The 27,487-nt window shown below is 40.3% G+C and overlaps 1 protein-coding gene across 10 annotated transcripts in view; it reads left to right on the top strand.

Moving 5' to 3' along the window:
- The window catches only part of UNC5D (unc-5 netrin receptor D), a 680,073-nt gene that overhangs the window by 335,423 nt on the left and 317,163 nt on the right, over positions 1-27,487 (top strand). For 7 of the 10 annotated variants that reach the window (XR_013998001.1, XM_081125678.1, XM_081125672.1 and 4 more), the window contains exons 5-7: positions 21,578-21,758; positions 22,597-22,764; positions 24,530-24,694. Coding sequence is in view for 9 of the 10 variants with exons in the window: in XM_081125678.1 (XP_080981804.1) it covers positions 21,578-21,758; positions 22,597-22,764; positions 24,530-24,694 (514 nt within the window). In the remaining variant the exon portion in view is untranslated. The remainder of the gene's footprint in view (positions 1-21,577; positions 21,759-22,596; positions 22,765-24,529; positions 24,695-27,487) is intronic. The other 3 variants (XM_081125677.1, XM_081125680.1, XM_081125679.1) reach the window with 1 other exon arrangement.

Here is a 27,487-nt window from a genome sequence, read left to right on the forward strand (position 1 = left end):
CGTTAACAACCTCTATTTATTCTTTAACTTAAGTCTTCAAAGTACATTGTTGTAAGCGCACGCATGCATACACATATGCAGAGGTTTGACCTCAAGCTCCATCTTGTAGGTGACAGCTATTTAAATGGGTATTGTCCTTACAGTGACTACATGTTCAACAAGAATATTTCCATGCCCGGCAAGTGTGGCTCAGTGGTCAAGAGGTCGCTGGTTCAATTCCAGGTCAGGGCACATGCCCGGGTTGCTGGCTCAGGCCCCAGTAGGGGGCATACAAGAGGCAGCCCATCCACGTTTCTCTGTCATCAATGTTTCTCTCTCTTCTCCCTCTCTAAAAGAAATTTAGTAAAAAAACATATTTTTTAAAAACAGCTTGGTATTTCCAAGCTCTGAGTGCCCAACCACCCATTCTTGGAAGGGAAAGAATAGAGTTAGAGTGTCAGTCAGCCCTATGGAAAAGAATTTTCATGAATGAGGAAAATCATTTGTGTGATATCATTTAAGGAATATTTCATTTCCCAAAACTTCCATCCATTCCCACCTAGGTTCATGTTCCCATTCTTGCCTGAAATTCCACTATTGGAGAGTTGTTTCTTAGATTATACCTTTTGCCCCAATTAAAATGCAAGTATCGTAGCCTCCAAATAATTATTTGGAGTCATTTATGTGGTCTCCAAATAATTATTTTCAGATCCTTTCTCTGTAGGTACAACATGAGAGAAATGGAATGATTAGGGAGCATGGAAAGAAGAGAAGAAAGAATGTTCTAGAAAAAGTTTTTTTGTGGTTTTCCCTAGAGCTGGCCATGTGAAAGGAAGCAAGGCTGACGAATGTGGCTTCCCTTAGCTCCCTCCTCTCCTTTCTGTTGCTCCACTGCTGGTTTCTTCTTTAATATTCATGCATTTCAGGCCTGTGATCTATAACCGAGACTTCATGGTATTTAGTGTTGCCACATGCAGATCCTTTTAAGAGCAACTCCGTTAGAGATCATTTCTCCTGGAGCACTCTGTGCTCTCCAGTGGTGTTTATCACCCAGCATTTAGTTTTGATCCCTGTAATGTATGCCGCACCAAAGACACCCCTTCATCACCCCGACTCTGCTGGGAGCCGGTTTCTGCTGTAAAACAGGGGAAATGGGAGAGAAGGGAGCCAGAGGGGAACAGAGTTGCAGATACACAGTAATCCACTGAGATAAAACAATGCCATGGCACCAGACAATTAGGGAGGGCGGTTTGAAATAGATGGATTTCCTCCCCTCAGGCTGTCTATTTAAGGCCAATTCCGGCTGACAACAACCGACTGCCTCCTGCCCGACTCTGGCTGGGTTCTAATTTCTCTTCTTCCCCGCACTGTGCTTAGAGCAAGCTACCGGCCTCCCTCTGCCCTCACCCACAGGCCCGAGGCGCGTCCCTAGAAGTTCCCATCACTGGGCGAGGGTCCTCAGTGAATAAAGACAATAAAAAGATGATTTGTAAGTTTCTCAGGCACTCGTTTCCCATTAAATACTGCAAGGTGCAGCCCAGGTGCCTCAGACAAGAAATGTGTAAGAAATTCGTTGGTGTAGAGCGGAGCTCGATTGAAAGGTACCAGCACACTGGATCCATTGCTCATTTCCAGTGGTTCACAAAAAACTCAGAATCTTGAATCTAAGTTTTGGATTAGGCGTGTCATTTCTAGTGTCTCTTTTTCTGGTTTAATTTTTAATTGAATATTTAATGTTTTTTTTTTAATTATTTTTTAAGTTTAATTTACAAATTTTGTTCTGGTTTAATTTTTAATTTTCTCATTTCTGGTTTAATCTTATTTCTGGCAAATCACTGGGGGGAATTTGTGGATAGAAAAGGCTTGGGAATGGGCAGTTTGATGTAAAGAAACCACAGAGAGAATCAGTTGCTCTCAACTTTGTATCTGTGATGATTAGCTTTCTTTCTCTTTGAGTTCAGGACCTTTGGCCCCAAGTCTATGTTGCTCCTGATGTTGGACTCTAGAACCAACCCTCTGCAAGATTGGGGGAATCTGGGGAGCCTCGAGCCAACACACTGGATGTGCGAGACACACGTATCCTTCCTGTTGGCCCCAAGTAGAGCTTTTCCCCGACCTGTCCCTGTCTCTCCACATTTTACCACCTTCGGGTAACCACCCTCCGTCAGAAGTGAAGTACATAGCATTTAATAAACATCAAACCAGGCACTGTCTATTTGGTTGGATTATGATTTTCTCACTCTGCAAGCTTCTTGTCAAGGGGCTCCTGCCTGAACCCCGCAAGAGAGCCTGAGGCCATTCTGACCGAGAAGATACTTCCAACTTCCTTCCTCCTGTACAGATAGGGCCTCCGTCCTGCCACCCCAGATCCCATGGCTGAGGAACTAGCATCACTGTGCCAACATGACCATCTCAGGAAAAAGCACAAGAGGCTTGCAAAACACATTTTCTGCTGCCAGGACTGATTACTCTTATAAACGTGTATCAGTTCCAGCACTTCCTCTGTATGAGCTACAGAGGCAGCATGATTCTTTGTCCCTCTTGCTTTTAGCAGAGTCAAAAGGAAACAAACAAAAGCTTAAAAAATAAATAAGCTGCACTAGTAGTTTAGAGGGATTGAAGAGAAATCTGGTCCTGTAATAAGATGTGGTCTGGCAACCCCATCAGAAGTTAAACCTACAGACTGGACAGGTGGAGTGAAGGCAGGCCCTGTGCCTCACTGAGGTCCCAGTGCTTCGTAAAGCCAGCGATGCCCCCTGGTGAGGCTGCACTACCACCAACCGCAGGGACGGCAGGTGTGCACATGAGAAAGCAAACAACTCCACCCAGCCTGTGATTGGTGTAAAAAATGAGTTTGTAAGAGATGAGTCTTGGTTTAAAGCAAAAAAAATACAGGGAAAGCAAAGGGCCTTATAACTCCAGCAACCTGCAGGGGAGGGAACGACCATGCAGAACATAGGGCAGGTAACACCCACCTTCCCTCCATAAATTTATCACATCCCCACAACATTTTCAAACAAGCAAATTTGGGCTAAAAATTAACAGCCCTAAAAAGGAAAAGAAGTCATAAAAGGTCAATATGCAGCAACAAGTGTGCTGGAAGAGGGGGCGGTTGTTATCTATCTCCTTTAGGGTGTCATTAAGGGGATTTACTTATTAGCAGCCAATGTGTACAGACACACCAGCAGGTGGATGGACCTGAGCTACCCCTGTGTGCGGGAGACAGTGGTCAGGGTGGAGGAAACACAGCTGACACATTCCTCGTCTTCAGGTGGCCCGGAGCCTCCTGGCCAAACAGCCTTCCTGTCTTTATTCCAATTTATCGTATTTCAAAGACCGATCCAATCAGCTCACATTTTTGCTGGGCTTAAGCACTAGACAGATTGGCACTATTGACTGCAATAGCAGCTATAATGCATTTGATGGTTTGAGCCTTTTGGCCTAATGATTACATGAGTAGCCATGACAAGCTGAAAATCCCAGGAAAATAAGGAAGGCGCCCTCTTTTAGGAGCCATGTCTGCAACTCGGTCTAGACCACTTGGCTGCTGGTGGTGGCGGTGGCGCAGAGGGTGGTGTGTAGTGGCTAGGGCGATCATGTGTGGATGTGCAGAGAGACAGGATGACAGAGGGAGAAGATATCATTCCAAAACGGGGGAAAGAATTTAATCATGATTATTCCCAAAGAAACGCCCTCATTTCTCTCCCAGGTACTGTGCACCGTGTAAAATGATTAGAAGAACTATGAAGTGGTTGTATATTGTGAGGCTTCCTACTTACATTAGAAAATGTTCATAAGTGGTTGGTTTAAAAATAAAGGGTAAAGTCCTAGCCGGTTAGGCTCAGTGGTTGGAGCGTCCCCCCGCAGACTGAAGGGTCCTGGGTTCAATTCCGGCTGGGTGCATGTACCTCGGTTGCAGGCTCCATCTCCGGCCCTGGGGGTGTGTGAGAGGCAACCTCTCTCTCTCTCTCTCTCTCCCTCCCCCCCCCACATACCCTGAAATACCAATGGAAAGCATATCCTCAGGTGAGGATTAAAAAATAATAATGGAAGGAAGGGAGGGAGGGAGGGAGGGAGGGAGGGAGGGAGGGAGGGAGGAAGGAAGGAAGGAAGGAAGGAAGGAAGGAAGGAAGGAAGGAAGGAAGGAAGGAAGGAAGGAAGGAAGGAAGGAAGGAAGGAAGGAAGGAAAGAAATGGTAAAGAACCTTCTACTAACTTTTACTTTTTAACAAGGATATAATTTATACACTGAAAAGAACAAGTTATAAGGAAATGAGTTGTGATGACCAGCCAGATGTTGCCCTTTCCTACATTAAATTGGTTACAGTTTTGTCTTGCATCTGGAAAATGATTGATTGCCCTCTTCAAGGGGTGCTGACATTCCGGATGTGATGCTTCTGATGTTTGTATACCTCACTTATTGACCACAGTCCAATGTCAGATATATTTAAAGGCCAGAGTGGCCTCATCGTAACAAAGGAATTATAGTTGTTTTATAATTTGACCTATAAAATTATCACTACCAACCTGAAACCCAAAACAAGCTTTGTTTTCTTTGAAGATTACAGATTGCGGATTCTCAAACCAGAAACACTGACTTGCATGTTGCTGGGATGTCTGTTTATCTGGGTGGGTCCAGTTTCTTAAGCCAACAATCAGTTCTTAAAAGTGTCCCATGATACAAAATGCTAACAGGTACAACGGACGTACTTGACCTTGGAAATCCAGAACCCCAAGTCTTAGTTAAGGATACCAAGTTGTCCAACTAGGAACTTCTGAGTCACGCTCGTTTCCTCAGTTCCTTTATCTCTCTTGCTGTCCTTCTCAGTTATCACTACTTGTCAGTTCTATTTATTCTGCATTTTGTCTTCTCTATCTTTACCGAACAGCGTTATTTAGGCTCCCATTATTTCTCCCCCTTAGTGGAGTAATGACTTCCTGTCTGGGCTCTTTAATCCTCAGTGACACTTGGCACCTTTCACATTGATGCCAGAATGATTTTTCTTAAGCAAAACTCCTTTAGTTAAAATCCATCAGTGGCTCCTTAGTGCCTTCAGGGTTGACTTCGAACTCCTTGAGTAGCACTCAGGGTCTATATTCAACCTGCTATTGTTCTAGTCTCATCTTTTTAAAGTTTTGGCACCCTGAATGAAGCCACATGAGACTATGTGTTCCTGGAATCTGCTACCACATTACATTAATTTATTGCTTTATACTTTTCAAAAAAATCCACTTATCCAGTTTCATTTTCAGTCTCCTGAGATCCCTGTGAGGTAGAGGAAAGAAGAAGATGATTTTGTCATTCAGCAGAGGAAAAATGGGAAATTGACTCCACACTGCTTTAATAAGCAAATACTACACAAAAATCAACTCTTGATGACCTTTGTGTAGATTATAGAATTTGTGCAATGCATATTTTTATGGTCTAGTATCCAACTGGTTTTCTAAATTCTATATGCAGCTGATTCTTATGAACTGTACACCCATTTAAGATACACACATGCACATTTAGTTATTAAAGTCAAATATTTAATTCCAAAGTAGGTTATACTTTTCTTTTTTGACAGTTTTGATCATAGTTTTTCTTCGTTGAATGTGTTATTCAGGATTGACTTCTCAAGTGTCCTGAAATAAATCTATAATTACCACATCTTTCAAACAACGCTTTATGGTGGACTAGGGGTTTCATGGTGATTTTGTTTGTTTGGTGGTTTTGGGGGGTTTTTTTTGTAAATGCATGGCCATGAATCAATAAGTAATATGAAAAAGTGGATTTTTTAAGGCAAACAAACTTGTACATATGTTATATATAGAGGTTGTGAAATCATAGGACAATGATGGATAGGAGTGGGGAGAATGGTAGACTAATCTGTACATTGTATAAAAAAACAAGTGTCTCCCCTAGTGATATTAATGGAATAGTGTAAGCTCATGTTAGTACCAAAATTTAAATTAAAAAGGAAGGAGGGGGGTATGGAATAGAGGCTGTGGAAAAATCTCATTTTCAACAAGTTTGGAAAAAAAGGCATGAGGCAATTTAGTTTATTTTTTAAACATTCCCTGTAGTGTTGTGAAGACCAAGCAGTGGCTTCGAGCTAGTTCATAAAAACCAGAATGCTCGGCGAGGAGGCTAAACTGGGTAGAAACAAATAGGAAACCATCCAATTTAATTGACCAGGCGATTAAAATGAGAAATGTAAACGCCCTCCCCAAAGACAGTATGTTGACTGTGCAAAGTCACTTCTCTTCAGATCTCTCTTGGAGAGAGAGATTTTAAAAAAACAAAACAGAACCCAGCCGGGCGTGGCTCAGCGGTTGAGCGTCGACCTAGGATCCAGGCGATGGGGGTTCGATTCCCGGTCAGGGCACATGCCCGGGTTGCGGGCTCGATCAATGATTCTCTCATCATTGATGTTTCTATCTCTCTCTCTCCCTCTCTTTTCCTCTCTCTGAAATCAATAAAGATATATTAAAAAAAAACACAAAAAAAAACAAATGAAAAACTCGGTTTTGTTAATGACGCTGTATAGTCAAGTGAAGTAAGTGTGACATGTAGAAGTAATAAAATTTCACTTAAGTTTTTCTCCTTGAATTTAGAGGTTAGAGTTTTAACGCAATGACTCATTATTTGTGATCTATACTGTGTAAGTTTATGCAAAAATCAAGTTATCTAAAATAGCCAGGTAAGGACAGCTATGAAGAAAAAAGGCCATGTGGGACAGTCACTTAGACCCCCGCCTATCTAGAAACGCATTGTTTTTCTAGTTAATGTATTAGTTTATGAAAAAGACGGATAAGCAATTTCAAATAATTTGTTTACTTCTTAGAGGCAAGGCGTACTAGAAGTGTGTTTGGGACCATGTATTTGTTTGTTTAATGAAAATAGCTTTTATATATGCTAATAAAAATAATGTGGATTGTGGAAAATAGGGTAGGCTAGGTAATCATAAAGTAACAAACAACCTAGAAATCTTGATGGCTTAGAACAACAAAGATTTATTTTTCTCTCAGATTACATGGCGGTCACATGTCAGCCGGGTGCTCCGTGTCGCTGACACTCTTACTACAGTTCCAAGGCTAATGCAACAGCCATTCTCCAAACTGTAAGCTGTTGTGGCAGAGGGAGAAAGAGAGAGCTCTAGGGAGTCTCAGTAGGAAATTAAATACTCAGTCTTGCAATGGACAAGTCACTTTTACTGACAACTCATTGGCCAGCACAAGTAGCATGACCCCACCAAACTAAGCAGGGACCAGGACTGTGCTTGTGAAAGAGAGAGCCAGAAATACTGGGTGAATAGCTCATACTAAAAATTACAGTGTTCTAGGAACCTATAAAGGAAAAATTCCAGCCCCTGAAAATTCATTACCTAAGTAACATTTGATGAGCTGCCTGCCAGATCTTTGAGTGTATTGGGATGTAGAGATAATAAAAATAGAGTTTTATGATTTGCTTTTATACATTCAATAATGTCTCATGGAGACATTTTCCATTTTATTAAAATAAAAAAAATGCATCATTCTTTTTGATGATTGCATCGTGTTTCATTGAGAAATAAATGTAAATGTGCATTATTGATTTGTTCTATTAATGAACATTTAAGTTGTTTACAGAGTTTTCACTATTATCAATGAGGCTATAATTAACATCTTAGCACATATATCTGGATTTTTACTAATAATTATTGCACTGAAACCAATGAAAATTATATTAAATTATAACAGTATTTTCAGTTTTAGTAAAAATTGCAAAATTGTTCCACAAAAGGGATGTACTAATTTAGACTACTACAAAAAGTAACTGGAAACATCCATTTCTTTACACTTTTGCCAACCCTACTTAGTTTCAGAATTTGCTGTGGTGATAGGCTAACAGTAATATTTCATTTTCATTATTGGAAAGGTTGAACAACTTTTTGCATGTTAGTTATCCATTTGTATTTTTCTTCTCTAAATAATCTATTCAATAACTTAGCTCATGTTTTGTTAGAATGCTTGTTCCTTATTGATTTTAGCAAGATCTTTATAAATTAGGAAGCAGGCTGATTATTCAGTAGATACTGGTAGAACATACTCACTGGCATTCATTTTTATTTGATGGGCATTCAGTTGTACAAGTTGCAAAATGTATTTCATATCGCCCTTGATTTTGGTAAAATAACCTTTTGTAATATGTGACTAACTTTCTTCCATTTTGTTATTTTGAACGTTTAAACTTTAATAGTCAATATTTATGAATTTGGCTTTTATACCACGCAGGAACTCTTTCTCTACTGTAAAATTACAAAAATATTCACCCATGCCTTCTTATGGTACTTTTTTGGCTTCACTTATTATATTTTTAATATTTTATATGCCTAGGGTTTTGTTCTGCTGTAAAGAATGAGACAGAGATACTACTTTATTTTTCAAGTAGCAAACTGACTTTGGGGAAGTTTTGGTGAATATTGAGAAAAGTGAATAGAGTTATTATTATTAACCATAAAATTAACAAAGACCAGAGCGGAGTCTTCTAACATGCTATAAATGGAATAGAGCCTGGAACTTAACTTACACTCACCTTTTATTTCAGTGGTGATTTTAAGGTCAGTCAAGGGTAACAACAACTTTCTCATCAATGGCAAACTTCATAAGTTTATAATGGAGCTAAAAAAAAAAAAGTATATTGCCTAGAGATGTCATAGTCATCTTAATATCATAGTGTAACACAGGACTCATGTGTTTGTGGTGATGCTGGAGTAAATAAACCTATTGTGCTGCCAATCCTATGAAAGTATAGCAATACAATTATGTACAGTGCATAATATTTGATAATGATAGTAAATGTCTGTGTTACTGGTTTAGGTATTTATTATGTATTTACTATACTATACACTTTATCATTATTTTAGAGTGTACTCTTCAACTCATAAAAAAACACGTTTGCTGTAACAGAGTATTTTGTGTTACGCCAGCAGCAGCCTCGTACATCTTGGGTTTACTGCCGCTCTTGACTGCATCATTTTCTCTCGTGCTTGATTTAATCCGGTGTTGTTTCGTACAATAACACGCTGTACAGCCTTGCGGCCTAGGAGCAGTAGGCTATGCCATGTAGCCTAGATGGGCAGCAGGCTGTATGTCTAGATCTGTGTAAGTGCACTCTATGTGCGAACAACAATGAATGGCTTAACGATGCATTTCTCAGAACATATTCCCATCATTAAGCGGCGCATGACTGTACATAAAATATTTTTCTTTCTTGGTTTCCATGACACATTTCTGATGTCTCTCTTACCTTATGATCAGCTCCCACTCCCCCCTTTTCTGATCTTAAAGTGCTGCTATTCTTTAGGTTGTATCTTAAATTCATCTTTTTATCCCCATCTTACACTTTCTACATGATTTCATATATGCCTATAGCTTGGGATACAACTTATGCTGAAGGCTGTGGAGTAAATATGCCTAATAAGTAGTTGACTATATAGGTCTGAAGCTGAAGAGAGATCTGGGTCGAAGATGTTTATTTCAATGCCTTGTATACATCTTAACTGTATGCATCACTAAGATAATTATCCAAGTACTTGGCTTATTTTTCGGTTGTCATGTGTGGTCTTTCTCCATTTCTTTCTTCCTATTGATTTGATAGTACTCTTCATATGTCAGGGACCAGGGTGATACTCAGTAAGTGCATATCAGTACAACATCTAAAAATGTCCTTTTCATCTGGATTTCTTATATCACTTGTCCATGTCAGAAATGTGGGTGCTGAATTTTTATTGCTCTATCTTCAAATCTTATATCAAATTAGTCACAAATTTCTGTTCATTCTGTTTTACCGCTTAATGTCTTTCAAGGCTCTGTACTGAATATCCATCATAACCTTCCAGTTCATTCCACCACAGTCTCTTCCTATGATTGTCAGTCTCCTAATGATCTCTGCTCTGAGCTTGGCCTGTTCCTTTTCCTTCCATACAGTCTATACATTATATTAAGAGCGTTCTTTGTTTTTGTTTTAATCTTCACCCAAGGAGTGAAGATATTTTACCACTGATTTTTAGAGAGAGTGGAAGGGAGGGAGGAAGGGGGAAAAGGGGAAAAGGGGAGGTAAGAGAGAGAAACATCAATGTGAGAGACACATGGATCGGTTGCCTCCCACACGCGCCCTGAATGGGGGCAGGGGTGGAACCTGCGACACAGGTACATGCCCTTGACCAGGAGTTGTGCCCTCAACTCTCCTCTGCTCAGGCCGACACTCTAGCCACTAGACCACGCAGGCCAGGGCTCAAGAATATTCTTTTGTGAAATTATTATTTCATCCACTCTCCAAATTTTTTAGTGAATCCTTATTTTCAGATAATAATGTTCACATATTTTAATTTCAGACAAACAGATAAGGAAATCATCTATTTATTTCTGCAAGAAAAAAAATATCTAAATCCAATTCTACCAGTTAAGCTTGAAACATCTTTGCAGCGTACAAAAGTAGATGCTGAGTCGGCATTTGAATATAAGATTCTATATCTCAAGAAGGTTAATGAACTGTGGGTATCAATTTGGGAATATTCAGTGTATAGCCATGAATGACACATGAGCCTGGTGTTATCATGTGAGGAGACATTGCATGGCAAGATATGGAGAAAGGCCTAATCTTGATACCTCAAGAAATAAAATACTTCATGTTTCATGTTTGGATACAAAAGAAACCAACAAAGGAAACAGAGCAGGAATGGCCAGAGGGGTACAGAGAGAATATGTGGTATTATAAAAACCAATGGAAGAGAAATTTTAAGAAAGGTCCTCATTACCCCTGAAAATCAGCTAAGAATACAATGCAGTGTGCACTGAAGGTAGTAACTCAGAGGCCGTTGGTGACTTTAGCTGAGCAGTTTCAGTGAATTGATGAGGTGGAAGCCAGACCAAAGTGTATTGATGAGAATTCGAGAGAGGTGACTATGGGGGCAAAAAAAAAAGGAAGAATGTTTTGTTTATTTACTTAAGAAGGCAGAATTTTGAGCATGTCTGAATATTTCAGTTCTTCGATGCTTAGTTATTTTTTAAATTATAAAAACGTAGTTAACATCCACCTCACCAAGGGTTTAAGATGTGAAAGAGCCTAGAATCTTATCTAATGCATAGCAGACTAACAATAAAAGTAAATTGTTTGCCTGCCTCCCCTTCCCCTCCCCTTTCCCTACCTCAGCTCCACTGGGCCTGTCATCCTTGTAGCAGTAAAACCCATTGTATTTGTTCACAATAGAAATACCTTTTTGTCTTCTTATTAATCTGCCATCTCTTGAATACCTCCTTAATGTTTATTTCCTTAAGTGCTGAACACCAAATATGTGTAAAATCTTAGCTGTTTAAATGAAGTTGTCCTTTCAGCTCTAAAATTTTGAGACTAAATCTGTTGCCTCCTTTAGAAAATATGTTTGTTCTGTAAGCTCTCCAGGTTGGCAATGGTTAAATAAAGCAACGAGGCCTATTTATAATGGGAAGGCAAAATGAAAAATAGGCACAACCGTGAGGCTACCTTTGCAAAATAGCACTACCTTTTTGCACAAAGAACTTTTGTTCAGAGTAGGTAATGACAGGCTTAGTCACAGTTTTATTCCTGATCAATATTTTGGAAAGAACACAAGAGATGATGTACATTACTGTCTGAAATTTAAAAGCAGTGCCTGAACCACTGACCTAGAGAAATCACACACACAAGACTTTAGAATGTGGTTATTTCGCAGTTGTGTTGTTATGTTAAGCACTTTTTTTTGCTTCTTTCACTATGGCTTTTTGTCTATCGGCTGAAAGGAAACTTGTATGGAGTGTACAGTACTCAAAGGGATGAAAGATGAATGGGTACAGGGCCCTTGTTTTTTTTTTAGCACCATTAACTCAGTGGCATCTACCTGGAATGTCAGTGCACTTTGCTGATTTCATTTTGATAATGCTATAAGCTGGTCTCTCATAATTGCCTTCTGTAATTGGAACAAATTTATGATTATGCTAATTCATTCTCAGCCACCCAATAAATGGGAGCTGAGTTAATCCATATCCGTCCCTGCATTTCCTTGGTAGATCCTAACATGATTAGCCTTTCACTGTGGCTGATGGAATTGTTCTTCTGAATAGATTTGATTTCTCCGATGGTGTTCATGTAGTATGTGTAAGTGATATGTGTTTGCTTTCTTTATCTAATTATATGCAACTTCTATATCAGCATTTAAAACCAGTTCGATATGAACATTTAGACTCTTGGATGCTCTAATCCTCAGTAAGATGGCTATTATCTCAGCACCTGAGTATATGTTACATGGTGGTAAGGAACGGGAACAGGGAATTGTTAATTAATATCCCCTCACCACCACCTTAAAACCTTATTTACATGCCAGAAATTGTGGGAGGAAATGTGAATACAAAAACAGTTTTGAGGCTCTCTGAAAGCCAACTCTTTGTCATCCACTAGAGAGTTCTTCCCATCATGAAGTAATCCCTTAAAACGAAGCAGCACAGCACTGTGCACTATATTTTAGGTCATTCCCTAGGACACCAGCTTTGGAAGAATCTCCTACATGTTGCTTCACCAAACATTCAAAACCAGAATTCCTCATCCCCTACAGGAGTGGGAAACCTTTTTTCTGCCAAGGGCTATTTGGATATTTATAACATCATCACAGGCCATACAAAATTATCAACTTAAAAATTAGCTTTATTATTAGATTAGATTTATTACTCAATTAGATTTTTTGGATTTTGAGTCCCACCTGCAGTTGCCTTGGCAGGGCCAGGCCAAAAGATTTCACTGGCTGTATACGGCCCTCGGGCCAGACGTTACCCATCCCTAAGCATAGCAGAGGTAGCAAGAGTAGAATTAGCCAGGAGTGAGGGCCCTTGCATTATGGAAAACATGGCTAAAAAGCAATGGCAGACTGTGCCCTCCCTTACGAATCTTCTTCATCTCGTTCTGTTCTTATTTTGTTTCGTCTGTTTAATGCTGTTTTTTCCCCTGATCACCATTCTTAAAGATGCTTTACATTAATGTATCATCTGCCTCATAACAATGTTACATTCTCTGTTAACAATGGATTCAGGTGTTCACTTTCCCTGAGACCACTTACCTGTCAAAATGAATAATAATAATAAAATAACAGGAGGCTGCTCCTGACTTTCACACCTGAAACAAGGAAGTGAAAGGACAACACTGATCTGACAAGAGACACACGATGTCAGAACACGAAGTTCCTTCATCAGAATTCAGGCCTCCCCGGAGGTGCTCATGTCTGTCATTTCATTCAGCATCAGCGAGTGTGATTCTGTCTGTGATCATTAGGTTGCCGTCATTTGCCTGGTTCTGCTGCTGTGGCTTCACAATTAGGCTGAATTTCTGCTTCCTTTTGTGATGTACAATCAGATAAGTAGAGCTAGATTGAGGAAACTGCTGTGTAGGTGGCTTTAAAATCAATCTATGCAGCCTGGAAAAGGGAGACAAAGGGGAAGCGTGATAGTACTGTTATAAATAACTTAAAGGAAATATTAACAAGGAGAGAGAAGGGGACAGGTGACATCTCGAATCTGAAAGTGGCGAAGAGAGTAATGGCCTAACTAACATTAGAAGATAATATGCTCCCTTATGAGTAAAGGGCTGTCACGCTTATCAGTGGTTAAGTGCCAGTAACGACTTACAGGGGTACGCCATGTCAAATTGTGGGAAACGGTAAGAAGCAGCAGTTTATTTGGTCAATAAGAGACATAAGGAAATGGTCCATGTCTGTGGTAGAAACATTATTTGGAGACTACTACGTCTAGCACTATGATTTCTCAAATACGTTAACTTAGGTCACAGGTCACATAATCTGTAAAATGGGAAGAATAAGCTTTTCTTTGCCTACTTTTTTGGGGGGGTTAGTTGTTGTGAGGATCAAATGAGACAGTGTATTGACTGGCTGTGTGTGCCCTTATGAGGGCAGAGACTGTGACCAGATAACCTGGAGAGAGCTACTGTAACTTCTCATGAGCTATATGTGGACAGATATTGTCTGAGTAATTATTTATTTATTCATTTAGTTATTAAATACAAAATTATTAGTTTCAGATGTATGACATAATGATTCGATATTTGTTTATATTGTAAAATGATCACAATAAGTCTAGTTTTAACATCTATCACCGTATACAGTTACAAATTTTTTTCTCCTTATGATGAGAACTCTTCAGATTCACTTTCTTAGTAACTTTCAAAATATGCAGTAGAGTATTATTAACTTTAGTCACCATGGTGTGCATTACATCCCCAGGACATTTGTTATATAACTGGAAGACTGTATCTTTTGACCCCCTTCACCCATTTCTCCTGCCCCAACCTGCCCTGTGTCTCTGGCATCCACCAATCTGCTCTCTATATGTATGAGCTTGGGTTTTTTTGTGTGTGTGTTTTTGTTTCTTAGATTCCGAATATAAGTGAATATTATTTTGCAACTAACATATGGTCATTGCATCCTAATCTGGCAAACGATGTGGATGACTGAGCACAATAGTGATGTAACTTAAAGTGAATGAGACATTTATTGGTTAGATCTGTTTCTTAAGGTGTGAAAGTCTAGAGGCTTCCCCATGGTTGCTGTGGAACCTCATCTTGACTCTGCCTTGTCCACTCTGTCCCCACCCCTGTGCCCTTGGATGCCATCTTAGTTTAGCCCTTCACCAGCTAGAATACGTACCTCAGCCTTCTATTTTCTCAAGAAATGCAGTCATACTTGTTATTTGGCAAGATGGTAACTTTACAAAAAGTTTGAGAAGGTATGTAGGAAATGACCACTTTGTGAACTGCTGTGGCCTTCCAGTGTTTCCCTGGGTCTACATCACATAGCCCCTAGTGTAGTCTTACCTCATCAGACAAGGTTGCCTTCCTTTAACCACTACTCTAAAAACGTCTCTGTACTAGACCCTATCATGCTCAACTCTGGGAGCTAAAGCAAAGAATAATATCTCTCTCCTTTGGCTTTACCCCTAAAACACAATTTGCACTTTTGTTATATGTGCATATGTTTATCACCAGTCTCTAAATTTGCATGCACCTCAGTTTGGGCCAGAATACTTATTCAGCAGGTGCCAGTGAACCTCCTCTGAAGTGTAGGTGCTATGTAATATATAAGAAGATCTAAAATGTTGTTCATGTTCTTAAGGAGCTTGCCAATGAGTAGTGCAGAAAGAAAATGATCACAGGTAATGAGTAGATGGATTGAGAAGCTTCAAAAGTCATAAATCTGAAGTTACATCCACATACATATGGGCAACTTAATTTTATATTGAATCTAACAAATCCTAATAGAGGACTAGAATTGAGGGATAGAAACACTTGGTAGATAATGGTGCTCTTGGGCATTTTTTGTGGAATATGAAGGGAAGGTGCCAGGTTGATACCACCTAGATTCAAAGGACAAAAGGCTTTGGATCCTGCCTATTAAAGTGGCTTTTTCTTTCTAGTCCCCCCCCCCCTTCTAAATGGTTAATAACACCAGTCACCTTCTCATTCTCCTACAGAATATAAGAATCAGAACAGGAGCTTGAGAATTCTGACATACTATCTGATGGAAATAAGCATTTAGGTGTAAGGTTCATGTATGTGTATAAATGTCTTTGACTAAAGGTCAGAAGAGGTGAAATGTGAGGGCTCATACAAACATTTTCAAATGTAACTCAGGTCTCAGATAAAATAATCTCCCACTAAGCATCAATCTACCACTCTTCCAAAGAAGGTTTCCTCCCCATCCGTGCTGCCTACCAAGAAAATCTATAGGCTGGTCAATTACCTACCTTCTGTGCCCACTGACCAGAATGACTGATCAGGGCCTGACCTGTCTGGCATGATGGTCTGCTTTTTCCAGATTTGTTTATAAACTAGAAAAATCTACAAATTGTAGACCATCTGTACATGGCATTATGCTAATGAGTGGGGACATCCCGCAAATCCATCAGCTCATTATCTCTAAGTAACTAGTTTCCTTACATGCTTCTAACTGGGATTATCCATGAAATTAAATATATAGAAACCAGATGAAGATTTGTTTCTCTGATGGGTGCATGTTTCCAGCAACCTTCTGGAATGTTAAACCTCTTTGCCAAAGAGATGACCTGTTCACCTGAGGTCATTTAGATCAATGATACAAATGCTCCTTAGCCTGGAGGTAGTCAATGTATTGATCCCATAATGCTAATTTGAAAATGTGTCTTACTTTTGTTAAGAGCATAATTAGGGTTTTCCTTGTTGGCAACCTCTTGTAAAATAATTTCTGAACTCAATATACATGCCCTTATGATACTTGCAGAAATAATACTGTACATAAGTTCAAAAGTTCTTAAATCTTTCCAGTCGTTTCCATGAGAAAGCCTTGAGAATGGACAATGACACATGGACAGCAATAACCTAGGATGGTGGGGGTAGTGGATCTAATGAAAAGGAATTAAGTTTAGGGAGGACACTGAGCTCCTTTGTGTGATAATCACTAGGAACCAGAAAGCTGGTGTGCTGTGGAGAAAAGAAAGGAAATCTGCTCTGGTTCATGGATATGCTATGTTTGGCCCTTACAATGTATTTTGTAACATATGAGATACCATGTTAGAATCAAGAAATGTTACATTGAAATACACATCCATGACTTCTCATGAAAGATGGAAGATCCAGTTACACTGGCAACAGCAGCCTGAACCTGACTTGTGTCTGCACGTTTGCACAGGTCCCGTGGTCTTCATTTTGTCACAGTTGCCACCACTTCCTCGTAAATACTGATGCCGAGGCTAAATTTGAAGACCACTGTGACACATTAAAAGCAAAAGAGATATTTAACCAACAATGAGCTCATTTTTTATGGCACTATCATTAAAAATACTCATGATTCTATCGAAAGTGGGAAAACAGAAGAAAGCAGTAGTATTTTTTAAGAAAAATGAGAGTGAACTCATTCCTTTGTGGAAATGAAGAACAGTCCCTTGTCTTTAATATGCAAGCAATGCACATGGATGTCTCACACCCAGGGCCGCTGCAGTAATTTATGTGACCTCCCTGGCCCCCAGGACCATTTGAGTTTGCAAAGGCTGGTGCAGGGAATGCTTTTTTTAACATCTTATTTATTAAACTATTCCACATTTGGAGCACTTAGCTCATCAAAAATGTTTTAAAATTTCTCTAAGTGACAAAAGCATAAATCCAAGAGCAATTTGTCACTTTTATAAGCCCAGAAAATACCAAACTGATTTCCTCATAAAGATCCTGCCCTCAGTTAAATGGGTAAACTATTAAGATAGGAATCTACTAATGTGTTGATTGTTTATATATGTAATTGGGTAATGGACCTCAGTCATGACACCATAAACACCAAGTGTACCAGAATGTGTGTATATCTGTGACACCTCACTCATCCCATATCACTGTTTTTTGAACTATGACCTGAGACCCAGCAGCAGACCATTGTATGTGTCCATAGTGCATGTGGGTGTACAGGGGGGTAGATTGGATGGCAGGGACAACTTACATGATGGCACAGGTCGTGCCCTGGACATCTCTGCAGGGTATGCTTGACATAAAAGGGGAAAGATGTGAATGACCCCCCCTGGAATTATACAGACTTCATCTTGGCTTGGCCAATCTTATGCAGCTTAGGACCCCTCACTTCCGTGGCTCTGATACCTTCACTTCTGCATCAGTCATAAGATTTTCCTTGTTAATCTGTTTTTCATTTTGGGCTTCAGATAAACGAATTTGAAGAAACATTTTATGGGAAAATATAAAATTGAAAACTATTGTGCTACATGATGAGTAGAAGAGGGATTTTTAAGATAAAGTGATATTTTTCAGATTACTAAATATCTTTTTCCTTGAAAGTTCCACAGTTAACCAATAGGAAGAAAATAAGTTACCCTAGTCCTCTCTTAAAACCTCTGTGAACATTTATTGTTCAGATCATTTTTTAAAGCATATATATACACACATATATATATTTGTTTTGTAAGTTTATAACATGAATCATGCAATCTTGCATTTTGACTTTCATGTATTATGAGCATTTTCTGTGTTTTCGCTAGTTGAAATCGTAACTTTTAATGCCTGTATAATAGTAAATCATACCGTTGAAACACAATTTATTTAAACAAAGCTGTATTTGGTGGGCATGTAGCTTTGGCATAATTTTGCCTTTTTCTTTCTTCCAGTTTACCAAAAGTAATTTATTGTGGTTAAGCTCTTATCTGTCGCCCTAACACTTTTTTGTTGGTAAGTTCTTGGGATCATAATTACAAGAGCAAACGGCATTACTGTCTTTAAGACTATCAGACGGAGATAAGGGAAGGAGCTTGCTATGTTGGGAAGGGTTGCTAGACAAGACCTCTCTGAGGAGGTCACATTTGATCTGAGATCTGAATGAAAAGTGGAATTGAGCCACGGGGCCACCTGTGGGAAAGGCCTTCTCGGCAGAGGAATCAGACGGTATAAAGGCCCTGAGGCTGGAACTTGCATTGAACTTTCTAGCACAGGAAGAAGTCCAGTGGGGCTGAGTAGAGTGAGCAGGGGTTACTTTGAGGATCTGAGGGAGAAGACTGATAGGGAGCTAGAGCACAGAAGGGCTTCATTGGCTGTGGGAAGGATTTGCGATTTTGTTCTAAGTGGGATTTGAGACCATTCAAGGGTTTCGAGCTAGAAAGTCATGTGATCTGATTTTGCGGAGAATCAGCTGCAGAGGCAACATTGGGAGCTGCAGACAGTGCAGTTAGTTAAGAGGCTCTTGCTGACTCCCCGCAGGGAAACGGTGATAGGGGAACATCCCATGCTCTACACTCTCGGCCAAAAGGGAACCAGCCACAAAAACAAGAACTATGTGTATCTGTTTGTATAATTTTAATCTTCGCTGTTCTGATAGTAAAAATAGTGATTATACTGTTGTTTAACTTTTTTATTAGTGGTGTAGAATATTTATTCATTTATTTAATTGCCATTTTTTCCTTTTAATGAACTGTATACTTATCACTCTGCCGTATTACCTAGGATGGAATGTATATATACACATACATACCTATATATACACACACATATATGTATGTATATAGTGGTTTTTTAACTATTCACATTTTCCTCAGATCATCACATTAACCTTTTATCTCTCAAATGTGTGGCAAATACTTCCTTCGTTTGTTGGCAGTAATTGTGTATATAATTTATTTTTCTGTAAGTTTTCAATTTGAAGCCAAACCTCTACTTGATGATTGTGGCTTTAATATCCCCTGGGCCAAGATTTTATTTTAATTTTAGTTTTTAATCACAGTTTACATTCAGTACCGTTTTTTCTCCGGTTCAGCCGTACGCGTAGTGGTAGACAGCCGTGTAGGAGATTTGATCAGGAAGGCTTTCTTCGACTCCCAGGTGCTGGGACTTCCTTTGGTTTCTGTCTCCCGGGACACTGCCCCCAGGGCTTTTTTCTGGCTAGTTAACTCACTAGGAATAATTTACTTATGGACCAGGGCCAGATTTTCCTGACTTCCTGACCAGCTGTTTGAGGGGAACTATGGAAAAAGATGACAGAGGTAGGGACACAAGGGAACAGCTTTCTAAGTGCTTGCAAATCTCAGGAGTAAGGAATTAATCAGAAAACCAGGCAAAGTACACTCTGAATTTTGGGGTCAGGTGGGGAGTGGGGTGGAACAAAGCTCTCTAGACCTACTTTTAGCAGACCTATTTGTTCTTTCAACAATCCAATCCTATTGGCTTTAAGTGTGTGTTTCATCCCAGATATTAGTGACAGTGTTACTCCCCCAGCTTTTTTCATTGTACCCGTAAAATCCAGAATTCATGAAAGAGGAAACTATGCTGGTTTTGTTTAACCTGCTTTACCCAACTCTCAGGACAAGCTCTGATGTTCAATAAATATGTGAATATTTGTCAGATGAGTAGATGAATGACTGAAATGTGCAGTGTTAGTGGGGAATGGAGGCCGTTTTGTCACGCGCTGGTGGCCAGATGTTATGTAAACTTGGTTGCACCATCCTGCTCTACTCACCGGAGCGTGCTTCTGGGCTCCGGGCCATTAGCAGTCGCCGCGCCTCCAGGCTGGCCCCTGGGGTTGGTGGTCAGCTTGCTTCTCTACTTCATGGCCCCACATCACGCTGCCTTTTCAGCTCATCTCGATGCTGTAAAGCAGTTCTCAAAGCTCTTCAGGCTGTTCGCTATCATTTTCTTTTCTAGGGTAGATTTGAGATGGTGGTGATTTTTGGTATTCTAAATTCTCGTCTACATCTTGGTAATTGAGGCAGCTATCGTTATAAAAGATCATTATAGGTTTTCTTCTGATAAGTAAATCCCTTTTATAGAGACCAGCAAATCTTGATTACACCAAATTGTAATATAACAGATGCCACCCGTTTATTGGTGATAAATTAGAAGTCTCGAGATTTAAACACGAAATGAGGAATCTTATTCTAAAAGCAAGCCTCAGTGATCCGTGCTGATGGGGGCAGCCTGGTGAGAAGGGCCCTGGCGCGTTTGCTTGTGTGTGATCCTCTGTGGGGTAGCCTCTGCCCTTGGTCCCTGCGCTGAGTCATGACTGTGCGGCTAGAGCTAAACGGAAATTATCAAACAAGAGATGCGTCTAGTGCGACCAACATGGTGCGAAGAGTGGAGACGTCATTTAGATGCGGAAGCAGGGGACACATGAGGAGGAAGGCAGTTAGTTCAGGGGAAGACTGGCCTGCTTGGTGAAATAGGGGAGGGGAGGGCGGTGCACCCCAACTGGGCAGAGGGTGAGAGTCTAGGGAACAGAAGATTCCATCTGTGTCTCCTCCAGGTGCCCAAGGAAAAGAGGCATTTAGATCAAGGATAGGATTAGAGTGGAACTAGAAGAAAGAAATGGTTTCTCCAGGAGCAAGCTAGAAAAAACAAATCTGAGATGGGACTAGCCTACGCTCGGAAGATGCGGGAAGTGAACTTCTCCAGAAAAGGGGATGGGCCTTAAATGTGCTGGGTATTCAACCCGGTCTAAATAGCCACTGAATCATTGACGGAGGGACATCAGTGATCACCAACGAAACGTATACCCCAAACTAGGGAACACTGAGATTTGAATTTAGGTGCCTATGATTGCCCCAATATATAGTACCGTGGCCTTTATACATTATCACACCTTTATTAAAGTTTGTTTAAATTCAAACATCCTGACTTGAACCCTGACAACCTAGCATCCTCTTGGCATAAAGTGCAAGTTATGCATAAGTGTTGGTCGTCTGAGCTCCATTTTGCACTAGTAATTGCAATCATCCTCAACACCAGAATTGTAATAAAATGAAATATAGTGAAATCACCTAACGGCGGTCACCTCTTTTCTCTCTTCCGCTGCACTTTTAGAAAATGGGTCAAAGTCAATAGGATATTTATGTCCTTTCCTGCCTCCAGTTTATTAACTTGAGTAGTCATTTCCTGAACGTACCAAATTTCTTAATTAAAAGGGATAGGGTATGGAATAAAGTGGGGGAAAAAAATCATTGCTATTGCCCTCTCCCCCACACACCAAAATTGTTCACCTTCCAATTCCAAGAAAAGTTGTTGTTTTTCTTAAATGACTTGTAAATTTAACATTCCTTTCTTCTTATAGGTGGAATGGCTAAAAAATGAGGAGCCCATTGACTCTGAACAAGATGAGAACATCGACACCAGGGCTGACCATAACCTGATCATCAGGCAGGCGCGGCTCTCAGACTCCGGGAATTATACCTGCATGGCAGCCAACATCGTGGCCAAGAGGAGGAGCCTGTCAGCCACAGTGATAGTTTATGGTAAGACCAGCCCAAAGGCCAGGAGTGGATACGGAGCACAGAGATCAGAGAACTAGAGGGATGTGTATTTTATTAAAATTGTAACTGTCAGTGCTGCAAAGTCTTTGGGGGTCACCCACTACACTGCTGCACTCTCCTGCCTCTCCCATTTGGCAGGGGAGAGCACATTTCTGTTGGTATTAATGTTTGCTCTTCCGTCCAATATTGGACTTCTGAGAGGTAGTCGGTGACATTTCCAATCTCTCTCGATAAGAAACTAATTTTAGAAGTTGTTGATTTTCTTCCATTGTGTGTATATTTGAAAAGAAATGAGGTGGGCAACTTCTGCTCCCCTCCCCGAGACTCCCCAGAGCACAGTGGGAAGTTTCTCTCCTGGCATATAAAATTCACCGAAAACAAACATCACTGTTTGCTGAATATCTCAGGCCTTGTAGGAAAGAGATTCCCAGCTATTTAGTAAAGGCATCCCCTTCTACAATAGAAGAGCCCTGGGATTTATTTTTGAAGCACTTAAAGTAATCGAAATTCAAATGCTGATATTTTCATCTTATACTCTGGATTTTCGAGTGCTTTAGAGATATGTTGAAGAATTCTATTTTTTCATAATTTCCCAGCAAAGAAAATTATCTGTGGCCCTCCGTATGTCAGATGAATAGGCTGAGGGGCAGAGAGGAGGAGTCCGCGTGGCTTCCCTCTCGATGGAGCAGCCGGTGCGGGGCCACAGGGTCCCTTGGTCCCCGGATGCCCAGCTCACAACACCTGGCCCGGCGGCTTGCACATAGTAGGCAATCAGTAAAAACCTGTCTCCTTTTTTCTCCCCCCCCATTTTCTCTCTCAGTGAATGGAGGCTGGTCTTCCTGGACAGAGTGGTCAGCCTGCAATGTTCGCTGTGGTAGAGGATGGCAGAAACGTTCCCGGACCTGTACCAACCCAGCTCCTCTCAATGGTGGGGCCTTTTGTGAGGGAATGTCAGTGCAGAAAATTACCTGCACTTCTCTTTGTCCTGGTGAGATATGCACAGATTCCCTTTCCTCTTCTGATCCACCAACACTAGGAAGCTGGTGTGAAGCATTCAGTACAAAACTTCTTTCCCCAAGTTACCCTCTCCCAAGTGCCTCTAGAATGGAGCCTTTGTCCAAAAGGCTAATGTAGAACTCAATGCAAAAGCAAGCGTGTGGGTGAAATACCTCTGTTTGGGGGCCTATGCATTTTTTAATACTCAAATGACCCTGGACACACCATCAATAAGCCAAATGCTTTGAAGTATTTTTATACCGCCAGTGTTTGGTTGGGCTAAGCTGTGCCCTTCTCTCCCTGGGTTCTCCCAATCTGTGGCATTCAATTTTCTAAGGGCGAGCAGGAGTCGAGTTTTCTGTGAGCGCAAAAAGCAGGTACCAAAATTTTGACTCTTTATTACCAGTTACCAGTCAACTGACCCTACTGGTTTTAGCTTTGATTCGTTTACAGTACAATTGGCAGAGATTGTACAGAATCACAGCAGTTTGTTCTCCATTTGGTCTATGCTTGCCTTCCTTTCTGAGTAGAGACAGACCTCATTTGCCAAATATGGCTTTTGTAAGTTATTTTGTTCATCTCTTACTGGCTCTAACCCAATTTATAGAATGAGAAATAGATGAGATGGAAGATGACTTTCTTTATGGAAAGCATATCCTCCCACTGAGAAATAAATTGATCCTGGGTCTCGCATGCATTATAAAACATCAACTCCAAGGACACTGGACTAGAGCCTTGTGGCTGAAATTTCAAATCCAGTTCCACTCAAAGCTAAGGTGAGGCTCTTGCCAGCAGTGTATTCTTAGAGCTTCATTTTGAACTTACATTCTCTTGGAGTTTCATTTCACACTTATATTCAATAAGCATTTATTGAGTGCTTACTATGTGCAAGATACCTTTACATGTGTAATGTCATTTAACTCTGTGTTGTGAGTTTTATTATCTGCAGTTGACAGAAATAGGCTAAGTGACTTTCTCAGGGTTGCTCAGCCAATAAATTGACAGGCAAGGACTCAGACATTTCACTTCAAGTTCATTATTTTTTTGTTACCCTACTCCTAATTGCTCTAGATTAAAAATTGCAGTATCTTAACCCACATAAGCATGGTTGGACTATTCCTAGGAGGTAATGGGACAATTGCCTCAAACAGCTGCCACGATCTCTAGGGTTGATTTTTAGTAGAATTCAGTTTGTTCATTTCTACATAAAGCAGCAATTCATGACCCGAGAAATTCTATTTATATAAATCTTGGTATCTTGGGGCTTGACTGACCTGTTTTAGTTTAATACTATCAATATCTATGGGTTTAACGTTTTATTGTTTAGGGGCTTTTAGAGCTTAAAGATAGTTCTTGTTGCTCTCTGTTCCAAATTGTCAACATCCAAGGAAGTAGTGATTACCACTGGTTATTGCACATTGTTTATCTGTCCATCTAAGCTGCACTTGAGCGTGAAAGACTGGGGAAGAATGGGTAATGACATTATTAGCCAACCCAAGGGCACTGGTAATTCGAATGCTTGCCTAAATTCAGTAATTGGTCTCATCCTGAAATAGCTAGAGAATTATACCACTGCTTTTGCTAGCCTGTCTCTTTAGGAAAGAAACCATGGAGAGAAGATAAATATGTTATTTTGTGTTTGTTGTGGTGGTTATTGCTTTAAAATCCAGCTCTAAGAACAACAGCAGTCCTGGGGTGAGTCTCCTAACAGCCGCCTGTTTCATCCTAATGATGGTTCCTTTTGTTTCTCTTTGAAGTGGATGGGAGCTGGGAAGTGTGGAGTGAATGGTCAGTCTGCAGCCCGGAGTGTGAGCATCTGCGGATCAGGGAGTGCACAGCACCCCCCCCAAGAAACGGGGGCAAATTCTGTGAAGGGCTAAGCCAGGAATCCGAAAACTGCACAGATGGTCTCTGCATTCTAGGTAACACCTTCTGTTTAACATCTTCAGTGTTTGTCCATAATATGAAAAGAAACATCATAATTATTACTTTGGTTAAATATGTTAGTAGAAAGCAAAATCTCCAAGAGCAAAAAGAAAATGGCTGAAAAGTGTAGAAAAGTAGGCAAATACATTTTTAGTAGAGGTGGGGTTATTTTAAATATTTTATCACTGTAAGTTTTATAAATGTGTGCACTTATTATTGATTTAACCAGATACGGTTTTAAGAGAAATGATGTAAAAAGACGTTTTCGACTTTGTAGCTTAGTAAGTCTTGTCTTTTGGTAGCCTTCATTTTTAAGTTTAGTGAAATTCTTATACTGCTCACCATGTCTATATTTCTCCCAATAATTTTATAGCACTATAAAGCATTTCATCATCTTCAGAGACCATGGATTTGTGGCAAGGGATGTGTTGTGACTGTTATCTTACAAATGGAGGGGAGGGGATTTATGACCTGAGGAGGTGGGTGGCTTCGTATCAAATTGGTCTGGCAGAGCAGGAAATAGAATGTGCATTGCAAAACTCCCAAGCCTTTATTCCTGAGATTACACTCTTCCGTCTCCAAGTGACTCTGCCTGAGCAAGAAAGTATGGGAGAATCAAATAGTCACACAGAGACAGGTTTTAATTCGGTGCTGTCCCAGTTCAGAGACTGGCAGGCAGGAGCATTCTCTCTGACTTGAGAAGGATCAGGCTGTGGACCGATTAGATGATCCCCTGCAGGCAACTGTGGAGGGCAATCTGCTTTTCTTAGTCTACCAATCTAAATGCTGGTCTCATCTGGAAACACCCTTGCAGAATAATGTTCAGCCGATTATCTGGGCACCTGATGGCCAGTCAATTTGACACATAAAATTAACCACCACAGATGCATATGTATTTGTGAAGTTCCAAAGTTTCGTTCCTTCCTTGGAGCCAGTCATGGCCACAGTTAAGGCAGTTGCTTTAAGCCATTCCTGTGGACTTTGGCCATGTATGGGTTTAGTCACGTGCGTGTAGTTTAAAGTCACATGTGTGTGTTCCATTCCCATTTCCCATAGTGGAAATAAGGACAATGAGGTTTGGAATGTTATGTGAGCCTTTCCTTTCTATTCGATCTACCCATACCTGTATTCCCTTTTCTACTTAAGCATGTTTTTTTCTAGCATTTTATCTCCATAGTGTGCATATTAATATAAATGTGATCAAGAATCTTGATGGCTACAATGACTGAGAAATCATAGAAATGGATGAATATATTTATATATCAGTGGGAAAGGGGTGTGTTTACAGGAGTCCGACAGCAGGCCATAGTCTGCCCTTTTAGACAGAGTGGTTACCAATGTCAACAAAAATGGATAACATGTCCTATTTCTGCAGGAAGCAATGAACAGCATTCTAGTTAAAACATGCCACTACCGCTCTGCACTTCTTGCTGGCACTCTGTTCAGACACTCTTGGTGAAACTAGCTGTGCTCTCAGGATGGAGATCCAGCGAAGGCTGAGTTTGATTAAAATAGCATTTGGCAACAGCTTTATGGAGCAATCGTTTTGTGAAGGATCTAGGTCATGTTCCAACTTGGGAATTTCCTTCATCCTGTTTTTTTATCTATGCCAAACAAGACCCTAAAGCAGTTCCTCAATTCCCAACTTTGCTTGGAGAACCTATAATTCTTTGATTTTATTTAGCTCTCAACAAAGCATTTGGATTGTCTTTGTGGTCCCTGAGAGCAGCACTTCTCAGAGAGATGGAGCTGTGAGTTCTGAATGATCACTTTAATATTTGGGTGTGATTGTTGGTTGGTCAGTTGTGACTGGAGCACAAAACCTTAGTGAGAAGCTCTAATCAAGAAATGACATGCCTTAAGACTGGTGATAGTAAGATTGGGTCATTTTTGCCAATAGCAGTTAGTGCAAGGATCCAAATTGAAAGCATAAGCTAATCCTCCAATGCATTTATGATAGAACATCTTTTCCAGAAAGATAATTATGTGACATGATTGTTGAGAACTAAGAACTTGTGTGAAACCATGTTTTCTAAACTTAAACACCAGAAGTAGGTAGTTTTCTGGCCACTGTCCTTCCTACTTGCTGAAGTTAACTGCTTCTCTGCTCTGAGGATCACAGCCAGAGGTAAATGACACATGCATGCCTCATTGACAGGAACAGAATGGTGAAAGTGGCAGGGTATTTAGTTTGATCCTGAGAAATAAGAAAAGCCTGCTCTCTCTTCCTTTACTCAAGCAGATATAAAACTAAGGGCTCTGGCTTGGGAAGATTAAATGGATCTGCTTTAGACGGGATTAGTGCCTTGAGGTGTAGTAAGACTGAAGCCAGAGAAATGCCACGGGGGCCTGAAAAAGAGAGGAAATCTTCAAGGCTGAGCTACCTGATAGTTAATCCATCCCTCTGGTCAAGATGTAAGATATTTCAATTTTTGAGCTACCAATGTTGAACTGACCAATAAGTTAAATTGTGGTTTGTTTTCATTTCTAATGGATACATTGAGAGGAAAAGTTTCAATTGGCAGTTTGGAAACTATATCAAGGACAAAGATAATAAATAGCAGGTTCAAATAAACAACCCAAGCTACATTTAATAATCTAACAACATTGTCTATTGAATGATCTGCTTAAATGACCTAAAGGAAGCACCTGAAAAGGTGAGCCTGTAATCACATCACAAAGGAAAGGTTGCCTTGGTAGCATTTTCTCTTAGACCATTCTAAAGCCTCATTGTTAAAATTACAGTAATTACCTGAAACCCTTCCTTGCCTTTCCTAGGGCACCAAATA

Source organism: Miniopterus schreibersii (genome assembly GCF_964146895.1).
Source record: "Miniopterus schreibersii genome assembly, chromosome: 2".
NCBI classification, from domain to species: domain Eukaryota; kingdom Metazoa; phylum Chordata; class Mammalia; order Chiroptera; family Miniopteridae; genus Miniopterus; species Miniopterus schreibersii.